Source organism: Mytilus trossulus, chromosome 1 (assembly GCF_036588685.1).
Source record: "Mytilus trossulus isolate FHL-02 chromosome 1, PNRI_Mtr1.1.1.hap1, whole genome shotgun sequence".
Lineage (NCBI taxonomy): Eukaryota > Metazoa > Mollusca > Bivalvia > Mytilida > Mytilidae > Mytilus > Mytilus trossulus.
In genome coordinates, this window is record NC_086373.1 from 23,476,920 (window position 1) to 23,496,952 (window position 20,033).

At 35.1% G+C, this 20,033-nt stretch overlaps 3 protein-coding genes and 1 long non-coding RNA gene across 9 annotated transcripts in view; 3 read left to right on the plus strand and 1 right to left on the minus strand.

Annotated features, from left to right (window-relative positions):
• The window catches only part of LOC134719289 (protein MON2 homolog), a 302,758-nt gene that overhangs the window by 6,582 nt on the left and 276,143 nt on the right, over positions 1-20,033 (minus strand). For all 6 annotated transcript variants that reach the window (XM_063582325.1, XM_063582319.1, XM_063582304.1 and 3 more), the window contains 4 exons: positions 16,436-16,553; positions 15,901-15,967; positions 4,110-4,170; positions 1,418-1,544 (listed from right to left, as the gene is read on the minus strand). In XM_063582325.1, coding sequence (XP_063438395.1) covers positions 1,418-1,544; positions 4,110-4,170; positions 15,901-15,967; positions 16,436-16,553 — 373 coding nt within the window. The remainder of the gene's footprint in view (positions 1-1,417; positions 1,545-4,109; positions 4,171-15,900; positions 15,968-16,435; positions 16,554-20,033) is intronic.
• On the plus strand, positions 3,096-3,956 carry LOC134707118 (uncharacterized). Its single transcript, XR_010105684.1, has 2 exons — positions 3,096-3,245; positions 3,789-3,956. It is a non-coding gene; the product is annotated as an uncharacterized LOC134707118 (long non-coding RNA).
• On the plus strand, positions 6,344-7,550 carry LOC134680894 (uncharacterized). The gene is made up of 2 exons (XM_063540181.1): positions 6,344-6,441; positions 6,658-7,550. Exon 2 carries the CDS (start codon positions 6,960-6,962, stop codon positions 7,548-7,550), a length of 591 nt encoding a protein of 196 aa, XP_063396251.1. The 5' UTR covers positions 6,344-6,441; positions 6,658-6,959.
• Positions 12,686-13,982, plus strand: LOC134707125 (uncharacterized). Its single transcript, XM_063566662.1, has 2 exons — positions 12,686-13,626; positions 13,845-13,982. The coding sequence occupies exon 1, from the start codon at positions 12,749-12,751 to the stop codon at positions 13,334-13,336; it is 588 nt and encodes a 195-aa protein (XP_063422732.1). The 5' UTR covers positions 12,686-12,748; the 3' UTR covers positions 13,337-13,626; positions 13,845-13,982.

Here is a 20,033-nt window from a genome sequence, read left to right on the forward strand (position 1 = left end):
TATTTTTGTAATGTACAAGTTCTTTACCTTGTTCAAATTTTTTGTGACCTGGAAAAAATTGTCAAATGTGTTGCAAAAATTGGTTTCAAAAGTATTATTACAGATGTAATTTTCAAATCTCTTGCAAAAAGATGCCTATGTAGTTAAATCTATAAGCCTTACTACCTCAGACAAAAATCACTCCAAAGAAAGGTTTAAAAAAAATTATATATCATGTACCAAACCCACAAAAAATGTAAGGATGTCAAAAAGAACAAAGCATGCTTTTGACGATCTCCACTCCAGCTCCCAAACCACTTACCTCCTATCCCCTTGATAAATATCTTACCTAAAATAATTGTCAAACATTCAAAAAGTGGAGAGCAAGAGCAGTTTCTGAGAACTATATCATTATGTCTCCTGTCCTTACTTTTTCCCCAAAAATACATATTTAAAAGCTTTCACAAAATTAGGGATTAGGGAAAAGAGTTCATCTGGGGGATGAGGTACACACTAACAGTTTACCTAGCACAGACAGATTGGTGAAAGTTTTATTATATGACTTTTATGTTGTATCCAAAATAAAATGTCCTGTTCATGGGAGGGGACACTGTCACTGAGTGGTCCAACCTGAATCATCCCTGGCTCTTGTGTTAAAGATGACAGTTCTTTGACCTTGCATGACAGATAAAAAAAAAATGAAAACCTTTTTCTAAGGAAATGATATATGAGGTGTGACAAGACAGTCTGGCTGGCACACCTTGGCTGGACAATTATAGACTTTCCTGCAATCATTCTTACACAACCACCAAAGATACATAAAAGTGAAAAATATTTAAGGAACTGACTTTAACGTGAAACTAAACCAGTCAATAAAGCATAAATTCAAATCATAGTGACTTACTTAAAATCTAATTGCAATTCTCTCCTAAATATATACTAGGAAAGACTTGTTTCTTAGATACACAACAGTTTACATAACTCTATGATAAAATAGTTTAGTGAGATATATTATCAAATGCATACCAATAAAATATCTTGTACAATAAAAAGCTTTATCTAACCAATAAACTCATTAGACAGGGCATCATGTAGCAGGATCTGCTTACACTTTCAGAGCATCAGAGGTCCCCCAGTTTTTAGTTGGGTTTGTGTTGCTCAGTCTTCTATGTTGTGTTTGTGTACTATTGTTTGTCTATTGGTCTATTTCTTTTTGGGCCTAGGCAATGATTGTTTATTTTCGACATTTGAGTTTGAATGTTCCTCTGCTATCTTTTGGTCCTCTTTCTGAGACATGTACACTATAAAAAATACTCACTGCCTTATTGGCAGATGTCTCTTATTTGCATACTTTTTGTATATTTTACTAATGAATCAATTAAATGGGATAATATTTATCCTGCCTTTATCAAAAAGGCTATAATCATTTATAACTTACCAATGAATTGATCAGATGGGGTAGCATGTATACTGCCTTTGTTAAGTAACTGCATGATCTTCTTGACAAAATCACCAGGCATAGAACAGGTATGTGACAAAATGTCATCTCTTATTAACTGTACAACCTGAAAATTCAGAAACTCATAATTGCCTACTACAATTTGATTTAAAGCTCAAGGAGTTATCTTTCTTGTGCTATAAATAGAATAAATAACATGACAAAAACGTTTGATTCTTGGTTTACCAGGAAACTGTTTGTATTTAAATGAATTAGTTTACAGTTTTTATTCAGGTTGGAAGTTCATAAGTACATTCAGTTTGTTTACTTAAGTTAAACTAGCAGACCTATTGCATATCTTAGCCATATTTTGTATACGGTAAATTTTTAATTAATTAAAAATACTTAATTCCATCTCGGATGCTTTCGACATTACTCGTTACCTGTTTGTACAAAAATTTATCGTTCGTAATTTATACGCATTTGATTGGTTAACAGAAATACCTGTTCACTTCAAAATATTTCCTAGTCATTTCGAAAAGTTTACTGGTCAGTTCAACACGTTAAATCCAAACAATTATGCAGAAATAACGTTATTGTTTTTAGTGATTATTTGTTGGTTAAAATGGAATGGTCAAAAAAATTTTCAAAATTTGCGGTCGTATAAAAACCATTCAATTTGGTAATAGGAAACTGGAGTTACCATTGGTTAAGATAAAAGGGTCTCCACTTTGTCCGTACAACGCGTACAATTGTTTGTGCACTCTAATACCAGCCGATGGTGAAAAACCCGCTTTTTTAATTCCACAATCTAAAGGATTTAAAATTTTATGTTATTCTTATTTTCAGAAAAGACTACGGGACATTTTAGAAAAGTGTGGTTTAAATTCTTCCAAATTTTCCTCTCATTCTTTTCGGAGAGGAGGGGCTACATGGGCTTTTCACAGTAAAGTTCCTTCCGAGTTGATACAATTTCACGGGGATTGGCGTAGTGACGCATATAAAGTTTATTTAGAATTTGATTTACATGACAAATTGTCTATTTCACGAGCTATGGCTGATGAGATTCTGAATTAATATTGTTTGTTTATCTTATCTTATTTTATTTTTTTGTAGACATTGTGTCAAAAAAATAAGGTTTTGTTGCTGTCAGATTCTACTTGTAAATATGTAAATAACATTAACTGGCTGGAATGCAATGCTATATCTGGTGCTAATATATACACTCTTCATCAATTTGTAAAAGACAACAAATCACTTTTAAGAAAATACACACATTTGTTATTGCATGTAGGCACAAATGATGTTGGGAATGGTTTATCCAGTAAATTGATTATTCAATATTATAATAATTTAATTGATATTATTTGCAATGTTTTTCCTTCTTTAAAGATAATAGTTTCAGCAATTTTGCCAAGACCTATAGATTTTGATGATACAAAACAAACTGTAATAGAATGTAATAAAGCTTTGGCTAAGCTTACTTTAAAGAGAAATATTTTATTTGTCAAAACTTATAAGCAATTTGTTCAGCAACCAGGATCTATTTATAAAAGTAAATGTTTTTGTAAAGATAGATTACACTTAAGTTATTTTGGTGTTTCAGTTTTAAGAAACTTTTTTATAGGTGTAGTTAATCATTTGTATTTATACAATGTTGTATTTAAATGTTTTTTTTTTCAAGATACTTTGTGGTTTTTAATTTTATTTTTCAGAAGATGATGGTCAAGAAAGCTGGGCTAGACCATTACTTCTACATCTGGTTTACCTGTGAACCTATATTAGTTTGCAGGATTCCAGAAGTAACTGTTGTTGTATGTATTATCAGGTATGTTTATATTATAATGTAATTTTTTCTTTAATACTGTACACTTTATAGTGGCCGTTGGTTTGGTGCATTTATATATTTTGGAAATTAATATTTATCAAGAATATGGACTTTAAATGAGAAATTTATTTATGACATATGTATGATTGTAAATTGTTATTTATGCCAAAATATGATTATCATTACTTATGTGTTGAGTTTTTGTTTTATTACATCGAAATGGGAGCGGAGGGAATTGGTAAATTTTTAATTAATTAAAAATACTTAATTCCATCTCGGATGCTTTCGACATTACTCGTTACCTTTCGACATTACTCGTTACCTGTTTGTACAAAAATTTATCGTTCGTAATTTATACGCATTTGATTGGTTAACAGAAATACCTGTTCACTTCAAAATATTTCCTAGTCATTTCGAAAAGTTTACTGGTCAGTTCAACACGTTAAATTTACCCACCCTCCCGCCCATTTTATTTTTTGTATTATTTGATATTTTTGTACATGTGTTATACCTTATTAAATAGAAGAAGTTAGTCTTTTTCAGATAATGCAGATTGATGAATTTGATGTCTGTTTGGGAAGTGACTGGTGCATTTATATATTTTGGAAATTAATATTTATCAAGAATATGGACTTTAAATGAGAAATTTATTTATGACATATGTATGATTGTAAATTGTTATTTATGCCAAAATATGATTATCATTACTTATGTGTTGAGTTTTTGTTTTATTACATCGAAATGGGAGCGGAGGGAATTAAAACTGTAATTAGACATTATGAAGCTGGTAACTGTAGAAGACATTTCTCTCATTGTTATCCATATTAAAACTATGATGTATCTATCAAAACATATACTACATACTTTACAATCAATGGCTTCATCCCTCTGGAAATCTTCTACTGATAAAGTTGGCAATGAAGGACTAAAAAAAGTAAAGAAATGATTTAGTAACTAAAATATAGAAACAGAATAAAAGATTTCTAAAGCCTTTTTATTAAAACTATTTCTTTTACCTATAATAATTGCTTGGTAAAAATTCTTTTTGGACAATTTCCTTGATTTTACAATTATAATAAATGTACTAGACTAGGAGTAACATGTTATAAACCAGATGTTCCGCAGGGCGCAGCTTTATACGACTGCAGAGGACAAACCCTAAACAGTTGGGCAAGTATGGACACAACATTTAAGCTTGATACAGCTCTGAATTTGTAGACACAACATAGGTTCCTGACACAGAATGAATGTGGTCTCAGAACTTAAACTTAATAACTTAAAAACTTTAAATAGGACATTTACCTAGAATGGTCCAATATCCAAAATCTAAATACATGGTTAGATTCAGCATATCATAGAACCTCAAGAATTCAATTTTTGATGAAATAATGTTAAATTTTAGACTTGTTAGACCTCAATGTGGACCAATTTGATAACCAGGCCCAAATATTAAAAATCTAAATACATGGTTAAATTCATCATATTGAAGAACCCCATATATTTAATTTTTGTTGAAATCAAACAAAGTTAAATTTTTGACCCTTTGGACCTTGACGTACCGGTAGACCAATTTGAAAACAGGACAATACTGTGCAATTGAATATTTCTTGCTATTGCGCAAAACTGTGCAATTGAAAATTTCTTCCTGTTGCGCAATATTGTGCAATTAGATGTTTCTTGCTATTGCGCAAAACTATGCAATTGAAGATTTCTTGCTATTGCACAATACTGTGCAATTGAAAATTTCTTGCTATTGCACAATACTGTGCAATTGAAGATTTCTTGCTATTGCGGAATACTGTTCAATTGAAAATTCTTGCTATTGCACAGTACTTAATATAATAATTTTGGACCCCGATTTGAACCAACTTAAAAACTTGGCCCATAATCAACAAGAGTGCACACACTGAAATGTCTCGCCTTCTTTTCCAATCCTTGATACTATCTTGATAGACCTAAATATAAAGCTTTATTACAAACATTAACCAAGAAAATAAAACATTGATCAATGAACCATGAAAATGAGGTCAAGGTCAGATGAACCATGCCAGGCAGACATGTACAGCTAACAATTCTTCAATACAACAAATATACTTGACTTATTGCTTATAAATAAAGAAAAACAGAGCAAAACACAAACACTTAAAACTTAGCAATAGACCGTGAAAATGAGGTCAAGGTCAAATAAAACCTGCGTAACCGACATATGGATCATAAAATATTTCCATAAACCACATATAGTCGACCTAATGCATAAAGTATTAGAAAAATAGACCAAAACTAAAAAACTAAACTTTGACCACTGAACCATGAAAATGAGGTCAAGGTCAGATGACACCTGTCAGCTAGACATGTACACCTTACAATCATTCCATACACCAATTATAGTAGACCTATTGCATATAGTATAAGAAAAACAGACCAAAACACAAAAACTTAACTATAACCACTGAACCATGAAAATGAGGTCAAGGTCAGATGACACCTGCCAGTTGGACATGTACACCTTACAGTCCTTCCATACACTGAATATACTAGACCTATTGCTTATAGTATCTGAGATATGGACAAGACCACGAAAACTTAACCTTGTTCACTGATCCATGAAATGAGGTCGAGGTCAAGTGAAAACTGTCTGACAGGCATGAGGACCTTGCAAGGTACGCACATACCAAATATAGTTATCCAATTACTTATAATAAGAGAGAATTTAACATTCCAAAAAATCTTAACTTTTTTTTCAAGTAGTCACTGAACCATGAAAATGAGGTCAAGGACATTGTGACTGACGGAAAGTTCGTAACATGAGGCATCTATATACAAAGTATGAAGCATCCAGGACTTCTACCTTCTAAAATATAAAGCTTTTAAGAAGTGAGCTAACATCGCCGCCGTAGCGGGATCACTATCCCTATGTCGAGCTTTCTGCAACAAAAGTTGCAGGCTCGACAAAAATCTAAGAAAATGTTTAGATTCAGCATATCAAAGAACCCCAAGGATTCAATTTTTGTTAAAATCAAGCTAAGTTTATATTTTGGACCCTTTGGACCTGAATGTAGACCAATTTAAAAACAGGACCAATAATTAATAATCGACCACCTTTAATTTATGTGACACCGTCCGCATCAATATTTCAACGCATGGAAAATGGACGACTTTTCTACTTTCTGAGGAAATCGAGACATACCACTGTCAAGTACGTTTGATTCATTCATAAACTGTGATAAATTATTCTGTTTAACTCCGATATTTTTAGATAAGTGATTTATAAATACATACGAAGTAAGTTATTTATTTCCGAGAAATGAACTTTAAATTCTACTTTCGTTTTTGACACGATTAATAATCTTGTATTTAACTTTCATATTTAATTCGTACACATTGTAAAATATTGTATTTTTATTTCTTTCAGTTTACCAATCTACTGACTACTTGTAACCTTTCTGGTGGAATATATTAATTACAATTTATCAAAACAAGTTGTGTTCGTTATATATTCATCGAGATTGCGATTGCAGTCACCTGGTTAAACTAGTTGAGTCCGGCTCAGCATAGTAAATTGACAACAACTTGTCTACACATCTCCTGAACAGGAAATACAACAGAGCATCGTTCGTAGCTGTTACCTTGACACTACGCAACACAGATTGTGCGTACTAGGCAGCAAACCAACAATGTTGAACTAACATTGCCTACAAATAGTTGATTTACATCATGGATCTCAGTCACGAGGAACAACAAGAAGAAGTTCAGCCCCCCGAGGGAGATGTCACTGAAGAACCAGAAGAAAATCCGTCTAAAACAACAAATTTAGATGAAAGCGCCGAGACTAGGCGAGTGCGTGAACTTACCGAAAGGGGACAGGGAGCCTTTATAGAAAAACACGACAAGTTCTATAACAACTTAGAGGCCCTATGGTCAAACCTAGAATCTAGATTATTAGAAACAACCAAGCATCCTTACGACCTCCAGCAATTGTTAACAGCACAGGATAAAATTGTACAAGCCTGTACTAATTATCGCAGGCTCACAGACGAGTACTTGCAATTTCTCAAAAGTACAAAAACATTAGACAGCCTTCAAGACATTGATACCTGCAAATTATCAACGGATATCCGAATGTCTAAAGTTGACCTGGCAATTGAAACTTTGCACGAACATCGCCTTTCCTTGACAAAGGCTAAATCAACAAAAACGAGGACATCTAAGGGCAAGAAAAGCTCGCACAGTGGGAGCTCACACGCCTCCGACATGTCGAGCCTAGCTAGGAGAAAGCGTGCCAAGGCAAGAAGCTGCCCTCCTTAAGCAGGAGGCCGTTTTACAGGAAGAGACCCTATATAGACAAACAGAAATCAAGGCCGAAATGGAACAAGAAGCTATCCGTGCAAAACAAGAGGCCGCACATAGAAAAGCTGAAGCGGAACAAGAGGCCACACGTAGAAGAGCTCAAATGGAACTTGAGGCTGCTCACTTGAAAGCTCGAATTGAACAGGAGGAAGAGCACATAAAAGCTAAAAAAGAACAGGAGGCCGTTCGCATGAAAACTCAAATGGAACAGGAAGCCGCACGTGCGGTCCGAGAAAAAGCCGAACTTAAGGCCGCTATGAACATTCTCGAAGCAAAAAGAGAAGCTGCAGCCGCAGAAGCCGAGGCTCGTATCTTGGAAGACGACGGCAGCCAAGCAGTTAGCGATCTCCCTGACGAAACGGAAGACCCGCTCCAGCGCGTGCAACATTTCGTCAATAAACTTCCTGTATCAACTGCAGTTGTAAAGGAAGTAACAGAACCTCAAAGGAAAAAACAAATTCCTGTTAAGATCGAGCTGAGTCACGACGCACCAGCGTTCGTGCCATCCGTGGCACCGAACTTGCTGTCACAGACATCTGCTGTCTTGCCTTCCAATAATAAGTCACCGGAAGTTACCTTTATCCCAGATCTGGGATTAGTAACCGGCATACAAAAACTAGGCCTTTTAGATGAGAGCCCTACTGAACATCAAAAACAGGGTGTTAAAGAAGCGATCCCTGTCTTACACACAAAACAAGACTTTATAAAAGAGATCCCGGTTGCACACCAGCAACAAATCAACCTCACATCGGAGATAACTAGATTCCTCTTACGTAAGGACCTGCTTTTCTCCCGGTTAACAAGCTTTAACGATCGGGCAGAATCCTTCCATACTTGGAAAGCAAGCTTCAAGAATGTGACTGATGAGTTACAAGTCTCTGACTCGGAACAGATCGATTTACTGATCAAGTGGCTCGGTCCAGAGTCTGCTAAACACGCAATTAGCATAAGAGCGTCGAACGCCAATAATCCTAACATAGGTATACAGAGATTATGGAAGAGGCTTGACGAGCGGTATGGTGCTCCAGAAATGTTGGAAGCCTCTCTCATGAGTAAACTTGCCAAATTCCCAACCTTGACGAATAAGGACAATGCACGTCTCTACGAACTGTCTGACATTCTATCAGAAATAGAATATCACAAGGAAAATCCCAAGCTGGGATGTTTGCTAGCATATTTTGACTCCTCGTCCGGGATAAATCCTATTGTTGAAAAATTACCGTACGGACTCCAAGAAAAGTGGACCACAAGGGCTACAAGATACAAGTCCAAATATGAAGTTGCCTTTCCACCTTTCACAGAATTCTCTGCCTTCGTCAGAGAGATAAGCAAAACAAAGAACGATCCTGGGTTCATCTTTGGGTCAAAAGCCACACCAAATACAAAAGGTGCTGCGCCAAGGTTCACGTCTTACCCCAAGACTAAAGTTGGCACTCATAAAACAGCGGTTGAGCAGCAATCTGGAGACGCCAGCAAACAAGGTCTTTGTATTCTGCACAATACAAAGCATTCCTTAAATGAATGTCGAGCGTTCCGAGCAAAATCAATAGAGGAACGCAAAGGTCTTTTGAAAGAAAACAATGTCTGTTAAAAGTGTTGTGATTCTACCAAACACAGAAGTCGTGAATGCAATGCACGCATAAGTTGTAAAGAATGTGGAAGTAAACAACACACTACCGCACTTCACATCACTAGACCACAGCAACCTGCAAGTTCTCAGTCTAGCTCGCCTAAGCAAGCCTACGGCGGAGAGCCTATAGAATCGGCTGAAACTAAGGCAACCTCAGTTAACTCTACCTGTACTGAGATCTGCAAAGATACATATGGCGGGAAATCTTGTGCTAAAATACTTCCTGTGAATGTTTATCACAAAGATAACCAATACAAAGTTATTCGCATGTACGCCATCATTGATGACCAAAGCAACCGGTCGCTAGCATCGCCCGAATTCTTTAATCTTTTCGACGTCAAAGATAAACCGGAGAACTATACTTTATCAACATGCTCCGGCAAAGTAGTCACTTCCGGCAAAAGAGGAAGAGGTTTCGTCATGGTATCAATCAATGCTGATGACAAGTTTGACCTTCCTGTACTGATTGAATGTGATCATATTCCCAATAATAGGGACGAAATACCTACTCCTGAAGTAACAATGCATCACCCTCATTTAAAAGAACTTAGGGGTAGCATTCCACCAATAGATGAAAATTGCCAAATTCTTCTCTTAATTGGCAGAGACCTTATAGAAGCACACCATGTGCTTGACCAGCGTATAGGACCATCCAGAACTCCATATGCACAACAATTGAAACTGGGTTGGGTAGTGATAGGAGAAACTTGCATTAACAAGCAGCATGTGCCTCTCGAGTTAAATGTCAAAATAACCAACATTTTACCTACAGGACAACCTTCAACGTTTCAACCATGTACATGCCTGGAATGTCATATGAAGACAAAATGTTCATGAAGCAGATGGACAACGAATTTGTGAGAGACTCTGAAGGAAGTTGGGTAGCACCGTTACCGTTCCGAGTGCCAAGACAGCCGTTGCCAAGCAACAGACAACAAGCTCTACATCGTGCGAATATGTTAGACACCAGTCTGAATAGAAACCCAGTTAAGCGGGAACATTTTCTTACATTTATGAGTAAGATCCTAGACAACAATCATGCAGAGCTTGCTCCACCATTGCACGAACATGAGGAGTGCTGGTATTTGCCATTGTTTGGTGTTTATCATCCGAAGAAACCTGATCAGATAAGAGGTGTGTTTGATTCTTCAGCCAAATGTAACGGAGTTTCACTTAACAGCGTCCTGCTTACAGGTCCAGACTTGACCAATGATCTCTTGGGAGTACTGCTGCGTTTCAGGAAAGAAATGGTCGCTGTAACTGCAGACGTTCAACACATGTTTCACTGCTTTGTAGTGAGGAAAGACCACCGAAATTATCTGAGATTTTTGTGGCATAAAAACAACGACCTACAAGAGAACCTTGTCGAATACCGCATGAGAGTTCATGTTTTTGGAAATAGTCCGTCACCTGCCGTTGCTACACTTGGACTCAGAAAAGCAGCTCAAGCATCAGAACAAGAGTTTGGCAGTCACGTGACTAGCTTTGTCACAAGAGACTTCTATGTCGACGACGGTCTTACATCATGTCCTTCTAAAGAGGAAGCTGTTAAGCTCATGAAGGACACACAGCAAGCATTAGCAAAATATGGAAACTTACGTCTTCACAAGTTTGCCTCTAATTGTGCGGAAGTTATGTCTGCATTTCATGCCAGTGATTTGGCTTCAAATCTTAAAGATCTAGACTTAGAATGCGACAGCAAACCCCTACAACGTAGTCTTGGTCTCAGCTGGGACGTAAACACTGATAACTTCTTATTTCAATTATCATCAGAAAACAAACCGATCACTCGGAGAGGAATTTTATCAACGATAAACAGTCTCTACGATCCTCTGGGATTTTTGGCTCCGGTGATTATACAAGGGAAACTCCTATTAAGGAAAATAGTATCAGAAACCGTCGATTGGGACCAACCTCTCACTGATGAGACAGCAGATGAGTGGAAATCTTGGAGAGATACTCTAATTGCTATCGAAACATTGCGCATTCCACGTACCTAAGTGCCATATCTCAGCAAAACCGCCACAAAGGAGTTACATGTCTTCTCTGATGCATCAGAAAAAGCCATAGCAGCTGTTGCATATCTACGCACGACCGACAGTAGTGGTGAACCAAACATAGGATTCATTCTTGGGAAAGCTAAAGTGGCACCAACAAGTGGTCATACTATCCCACGCCTTGAACTATCTGCTGCAGTATTAGCAGTCGAGATAACACAGACCATCATGGATAATTTAGATTTACACATAGACACCGTAAAATTCTACACAGACAGTAAAGTAGTCCTAGGCTACATCAGTAACGAGACAAGAAGGTTCTTCATATATGTCGCCAATCGAGTAGAGAAAATAAGAAAATTTAGCTCTCCAAATCAATGGAATTATGTACCAACTAGCCGTAATCCCGCAGATTCGGGAACGAGGTCCGTACCTGCTCACGAAATTCATAGCAGTGAATGGTTATTAGGACCAAAACAACTTCTTTTCTCAGAACAGAAGAATTCTGAGAACATATATCAGCTAATAGACCCAGAAGAAGATGGAGAAATACGTGCAATTGTTAATGTTGCAAAAACCTTTGCCACACCTGAGCGTAAAGGTATAGGAACTGATAGATTCAACAGATTCTCCAACTGGACATCACTTGTGCGAGCGATAGCCTTTTTAGAACGTTTCTCCCGTTTACACGGGTCAAAACAGGCAGCACCAGTGACTTCTCCGGAAGGCTTTTTGAATGCCGAAAATTTCATCTTAATATCCGCTCAATATGAAGTTTATGGAGATGAAATAGATTGCATTAAACGTCAGGAACAAATTCATAAGCGGAGCCCGATAGCTAACCTTAATCCGTTTTTGGACGAACGAGGACTGTTACGAGTAGGAGGCCGTATTGCCAAATCTGACTTAAACCTCCGTGAAAAGAAACCATTAATCATCCCTGGACGCCATCATATAGGGATATTATTAGTCCGACACTACCATGAAAAGATAAAACATCAAGGTCGCCACTTCACAGATGGAGCGATTCGTTCCGCAGATTCTGGATCGTCGGAGCTAAACGCTTGATCTCTTCTCTCATTCACAAATGTGTGACTTGCCGCAAACTAAGAGGAAAAACTGAGTGTCAAATCATGTCTGATTTGCCAGAGGACCATCTTGAACCGTCACCTCCGTTTACCAACGTTGGAATAGACACATTTGGACCTTGGACAATTGTTTCACGTAAAACATGTGGTGGATACGCAAACTCAAAACGTTGGGCAATTCTTTTCACATGCTTAGTTACTAGAGCTGTTCACATCGAACTAATCCAGGAAATGAGCTCTTCAGCCTTCATAAACGCCGTCAGAAGATTCGCCGCTATCAGAGGTCAAGTTAAGATTTTCCGATCCGACCGTGAAACAAACTTTATTGGCGCAATCGACGATCTAAAGATTGACTCAATCAACGTCGAAGGTGGACCCTTCAAGAACTTTCTGTACAATTCTGGTACAACTTGGATCTTCAATCCGCCACATTCATCCCACATGGGTGGAGCCTGGGAAAGAATGATTGGTATCGCAAGGAGAATACTTGATTCTATGCTTATCAACGCAGCTGGAAGGAGTCTTACGCATGACGTTCTAAATACATTCATGGCAGAAATTTCAGCAATAATCAATTCAAGACCTCTGGTACCAGTATCAACAGATCCAGAGAATCCGCTAATCTTAACACCAGCTATGTTATTGACACAAAAGACCGATTACATCTTCACTTCAGATCAGCTTGGAGAATTCGACAAACGGGATCTATGTCTAGCCGAATGGAGACGTGTACAGGCTCTGGCCAGTGTTTTCTGGTCCCGTTGGAGGAAAGAGTACCTGCCGTTACTACAACCACGACGAAAATGGACCGAAGATCGCCATGATCTTATCAAGGGAGACGTTATTCTCCTAAAGGACAAAAACCTTTGCCGTACTCAATGGCCAATAGGAGTTATACTAAAATCGTTTAAAGGTTCCGATGAACATGTCCGGAAAGCAGAAGTACGAATAATCGTAAATGGAAAAGCATCCGTCTACACACGACCGATTGTGGACATGATTCTTCTCATCGAGAATGACTGTGTATAATTAATTTTATAGTGATACTTTGGACTCATATAATCAGATATTCAAGTGTGTGATATATTTGAAATAGTGATATCCGTTAGACATCAGACGGGGAGTATTCTGTTCCACATTTAATGTTTATTACATGTTTTCATTTTTATCCGGAACAAATTGAACTGGACCGTTTTCTTAAATCACCGCATTTATCGACCACCTTTAATTTATGTGACACCGTCCGCATCAATATTTCAACGCATGGAAAATGGACGACTTTTCTACTTTCTGAGGAAATCGAGACATACCACTGTCAAGTACGTTTGATTCATTCATAAACTGTGATAAATTATTCTGTTTAACTCCGATATTTTTAGATAAGTGATTTATAAATACATACGAACTGTAAGTTATTTATTTCCGAGAAATGAACTGTAAATTCTACTTTCGTTTTTGACACGATTAATAATCTTGTATTTAACTTTCATATTTAATTCGTACACATTGTAAAATATTGTATTTTTATTTCTTTCAGTTTACCAATCTACTGACTACTTGTAACCTTTCTGGTGGAATATATTAATTACAATTTATCAAAACAAGTTGTGTTCGTTATATATTCATCGAGATTGCGATTGCAGTCACCTGGTTAAACTAGTTGAGTCCGGCTCAGCATACTACTGTTAGGACTAAAACTCCCAAAATCAATCCCAACCTTCCTTTTGTGGTCATAAACCTTGTGTTTAAATTTCATAGATTTCTATTTACTTTTACTAAAGTTAGAGTGTGAAAACCAAATGTCTTCAGATGACGACGCCGACGCCAAGGTGATACCAATATATGAAAAAACAAGAGGCTGTCACAACGACTAGATTTATTAACATTTATTTGTGTCCTGCCAATATCACAAGAACCATAACTGATGAACGGTGAAAGTGAAAATTGTCAATATCAAATTTGACCTCAATTTTGTTATCAGTATCAACATATTAGAATTTGAAATGCTTAGGTTGAATGGTTCATGAGTAAATGCAACTACATGAATGATAGCTCCATTTTTCAATCTTCAAAGAACCATAACTCCTGAACGGTAAAAGTCAAAATCGTCATTATTGAACTTGACCTCCATTTTGTTGTCAGTAACAACATATTAAAATCTTAAAAGGTTTGGTTGACAGTTCATGAGTAAATGCATGGACACAACATTTTTTAAACTTTCAAGAACCGCAACTCCTGAACGGTAAAAGTCAAAATCATCATTATTGAACTTGACCTTCATTTTGTTGTCAGTAACAACATATTAAAATTTTAAAAGGTTTGGTTGAACGGTTCATGAGTAAATGCACGGACACAACATTTTTTAAACTTTCAAGAACCGTAACTCCTGAGCGGTAAAAGTCAAAATCCTCATTTTTGAACTTGACCTTCATTTTGTTGTCAGTTACAACATATTAAAATTTTAAAAGGTTTGGTTGAATGGTTTATGAGTAAATGCACAGACAACATTTGGTGGACGCCCGCCTGGCTGCCTGACCGCTCGGCCGCCGTACATCCCCGAATCAATAACCAACATTTTTGTCACAAAAATCTGGTTAAAAAGTATAAAAACATTTGTTTGCAAAACAAAACAGAAACAAAACAAGGAATATGATGATAATAAAAAAATTGTTATCTTTTTATCCAAATAACATGTTTTTCTATCTATGCTGAAAATGATGACAGTTTGCACTAGAAGGGCCACTTGAAGCAATGTCAAAGAATATCACAAAACTCTGTTGAAAATTAAGATACTTGTGCAAAGGGCATAACCAAAATAACTTTCTAAATTACTGCAGACTTTAAATTTGACAATGGTTGTTTTACTTATAATCTTGATATACAACTAAGCATTTATAAGCAGATTTAAAACATAGCTTAAAGTCATATGAATCGAGTTTCTGCTGATTATAATGTTAAAGAAATTACTGAACGAATGAATATAATAAAAGGGTTTTTATCACTGAAGGGTAAAGATTGCTTCATTTAAGTAAATTTTAATTTGAGTTATCTCCCTTTGTTCATTATTGACCATTTGTAGTGGAAACTATTTTTATCACAGTTTTATACACCATGATAGAAAATTCTTATTGATTAAAAAAGTAATTCACATACACATTACATTGTAACTTGAATATCTAAGTAAAACATATCATTGATAACTTTCTTGCTTGATTGAAAGATTGGTGTTTAGCACCACTTTCAACACTATTGTGCTATTTTGTGGTGGTCAGTTTTGATTAAGTGCCCAGAAAGAATCACTGATCTGTTACTGAACAAAAAAATTGTGGTTGGATTGCAAATGAGACAACTTTCGATCGTAGACCAAAATGTCATGGAAGTATGCAATGTGTACATACTACTGGTAAACTTAGTTCTCTGTGGATTTTTTTTTTAACACTTAATAGAAATCATAAAGATCCAGATAGATAACCTTTTAAATGCATGTAATAAAATTAGTTAGCAATGCATCATCATCTCGTGAGGGTCTATAAAATATTTTTGGATTTCACTTGATGTTTCATTTCCATAACGACAGCTCATAATATTCTTACCTCTTTGAGAACAAAAATTCTTCAAATGTTTGCGCTAATTCTGACCACATTCCATTAAATGAAGATTCTGAAAATTAAGACATAAGCAAAATGAAAGACAAAAATACAAAACATAACCATAGCACACAATCTGCTTTCTACAAGCATATACAGTTTAGTATAGTAATTACTAGGCTACTATGATTATAAAGTTTGCCTCATTCTGCACAATAAGTTGTAATGCTGGAAGCAGGCATGGAATTAAGGAGTGTCAATAATAATACAATTGTGTACCTTATATATCATTGACTTACCACTAGTGGTTCCCGATGAAACTAACTAATCACACACTCATACATTGTTGACACTACCAACAACAGCAAGCATAAGCCTCATTTTTTCTACTTTCTCTATGTGAGAGAAAAATGAGGAAAAAATCCTTAAACAATTCCATATTTTTTTATGACATGGTTTCAAAATTGTGTCATATTGTATTTTGACAATTTTATAACAGAAAGGTACACATGTAATATATCACAAGGACTTATTTACATACCATGTTTTCTGGCCACTGGAAGACCAATGGTCAATATAGACAACAAAGAATTGATGACCAGCATCCATGTTGTTGGTGATGGACAGCCATACTTGTAACTCAATGGTAATCTGAATGCCTGAAATAAATAATAATATATCTTTATTTCCTCATAATATTCATGATATTAGAAAGAAAAAATAATTAAGAAGTTTAAGATAAGATTTTTACTATGTAACATTACAATGGCTTCTTTCTGTTATTGAGGACATTAGATTTCACAAAGTGTTAACTTGTACACTGGCAACAGGCCTTAGTGCAGTATTATGTGTTGAACAAACTAACTATCAAAAGCATCGACACAATGAGGAATTTGTCACAGCAATTTTAGTAGGTATCATAAGAAATGTTAAGTATGGTTGATACAGCAGAATTGTACAATGTACTAGGTCCGAGTACACAGTTACTTCGTAGTGCATTTCTTTTAGACAATAAATGAAAATTAAAAAAATCCCACCTGCGCTTTCCCAATAATATTTTTACAGTGTGTTGTACTACTTTTGGGACAAATTATATCAAAATTATAGAAAACTTCATCAGCTCTAACTCAAAATATGGACAATTTTATGTTAAGGGGGTCTTGGAATCTTTTGACAGCTTCCAAAGTGCTAATTTTTGACCTTTTTCAGCTGGATCTTATCAGTACTTTACATAAATATTTATTACCCAAATTTTTTTACAGTGTCATTTCACCCCCAAACTTGCAATATGAGGCATAAAACATGGAGAAATAAATTTGGAAGGGGTATAACAAAAATTGACAAGTAACACACTGTCCACTCTAAGGACTATATTCGTGGACAACAAAAATCAAAGGACGATAACTGTGTACTCGGAACTACTGCATATTTCATAAAAGAAGTTTCAATCCATATTCTGAAATTAAATGCACATACCCTGCCTTACAACAGTCGTGGGGCTAGCACATAGAATAAGGTATAAACATACCATTATATATAGCCAGAATCATCCTGTTATACTAAAGATGAACTATCAAAAAGCAAGTCATGATACATATTGTAGCAAAACAGATAAGTGAAAGTATTAGTGTTGTATGTGAGTAAGTCAGAGAGAGAGAGAGAGGAGAGATAAATCAAATACAATTTATATTTAACCTAAAATATTCTCATTGTGAAAAATTAATTAGAGATTCATTTGTATATTGCTATTTTCTCCTTCTGTATTTATCCATTGATACCATTGTCAGGTGGTAGTGTAATGGGGTGTGTAAAATCCTGACTATTGAAAAACAAATAAAAGATAAAAAAAAAAAAGATGAACTACAGTATGAAATTAACAAAGCCCATAAGATGAATCTTTACCTTGTGGGGATCCCTTGATGCCTGACAGATTATTTAGTCAAATAACTTCAGATATTTCAATAGATTCTGACGGTCATTTTAATAGTACACATGTACTTTTAGTTACATGTGGTAGAATTTGAATGCATATATCAAAGTTTTCAATTCATATATATTTATTTTTAATATCAATAAAGCTGCAAGAAAGTAGTGATGGAAAAAATGTAGTCCCAGATTACTCTGAGGTTTCAAGGAGTGTTTTGCCAGACTGCCCCAGATTGTCTGGCAAAACAGCAGTTGTACCTCAGAGTAATCTCTTACTTGAAAAATTGCTGCCTGTTTCACCAAAGTTTTAATCATATAAAAGAATGCTTGGAAGAAATATACATTGTTAAATTACAGCGTCTTCTTATTTACCATCTCTTATAATTGTGTATTCATCATTATTTTATGCAGAATTTGTCAAAGTCAATTAATATATTGATTATCCTTAAAAAAACCTATTTTCTTCAACTCATGAAAATTTGAACTCATGAACATAAATGATTACACAGAATACTTGGTGTCAATATCTTTTTGACATTTCATATGAATCAAAAATGTACTAATACACATTAGTGCAAACATATTTATGAACCCAAAGTCTATCATGATCAAATACTACAAATTATACCTTCAGTAAAGATAAAATGTACATACAACTGATAGTAAACAAAGTGACCTCTTGTGGTCAGTTTAAGATCAGTCTGTGGTCAGTTTTGACCATTACATCACGAGCTGACAGCATTAAATCACTTGGTGTAAGATAGTACATGTATTACTTGTCAACCTATAGATAAAAACACCAGTGTCCTTTGGTGTATTGATTGTATTCAAATAAAGACAAATTCTTAAGACAATAAAACTCATTTTGAATTGGTTTGTGTTATTCATGTATATACATTCCCCAAAAAAGCTTCATGTGATTATGAAATTATAATTAAAATGAGGTGAGGGGCAGGCAATGTACTTTATATCTTATTAACAGTCCTGTCTATTACAAGTGGTCATACAGTATATCATATATATCCTTTAAAAAATGAATTTTCAATCTACTGGGTTCCTCCAAAAATTCCAACAGGGCCTATTTTGTCAGAATTTTTTTATTAATTGTAATAGAAAACTATCTGTACTATAATCTGCAATTGAAACCAATATGAGCAGACATCCTTACATTACAGTGCCTACAGATTGAGTATCCAAGATGTTCTTTATCAGCGACATCAAAATGAAATCTCTTGTCTAGATGAAGGCATCTATTTCATTAACAAGTTACAACTTTACTGTCAAATTGAATTAGAAAAAAAAAATTACTCATTTTGCTGAAAATCTTAACATGGAGGAGCTAAATCTTAATTGGTACATGAGGTGTTTTTTTTATGAACATTTCAACATCATAGTTCAGAGATGTAAAAATGTTCTACATGCAATTGTTTTCTTTAGAACTTTCATTATCCCAACATTTAAAAAATTGGGTAAAAAACTTAAAATTTCTTGCACAAATTATTTGAAATTATAAAATTTGATTAGCTTGATGCAAAAAAAACCTATAAAAATTTCTGACCATCTAAAATTTACATCACATTTAAACTTTCCGGACTTAACTTGGCTACCTATATTTGATCATGACAACCTAAATGTAAAGCAAGGTGACCACAGTTGTAAACAGACTGACCTATAGGCCATACAATTTACATGTACTATATCTAGAGGCCAAATTGACCAAAAACAATTTTAACTTCCTTAAATATCTTCCTTTCAGAATGTTAATGTACTGCGATTGATTTTTAAAATTCAATTCTAAAAAAGAGATATTAGTTCTATTATTCAATAGTGTCAATCCCGACTGAATATAATAACACTTCAAATTTCATTTAATTTAAATCAAGAAAAAACTTGATTTTAGTAAATGACTTTTTAAAGGTTTGAATTATTCACTCATATTTTAAATTTTGAATTAAAATTCTACAAGTAGAAATAGTTAAATTCTAGGTTTTAGAAAACTACAATCAAGAAGACTTAGAACGTGAAATTGGCCAAGTCCTTCAATCCTTTTTGTGGAGACTTGTTTCTTCAGAGTTTCCTGTTCTTTTTTCATAAGTAACAATTAAATCAACACTCTGTGAATAAATACCATTTTAAATGTTTTAACAAAAGATATAATTTTGTGAAAAATCCAGGTAAGTTTCATTTTCACTGACCATAAGAGTGACCACAAT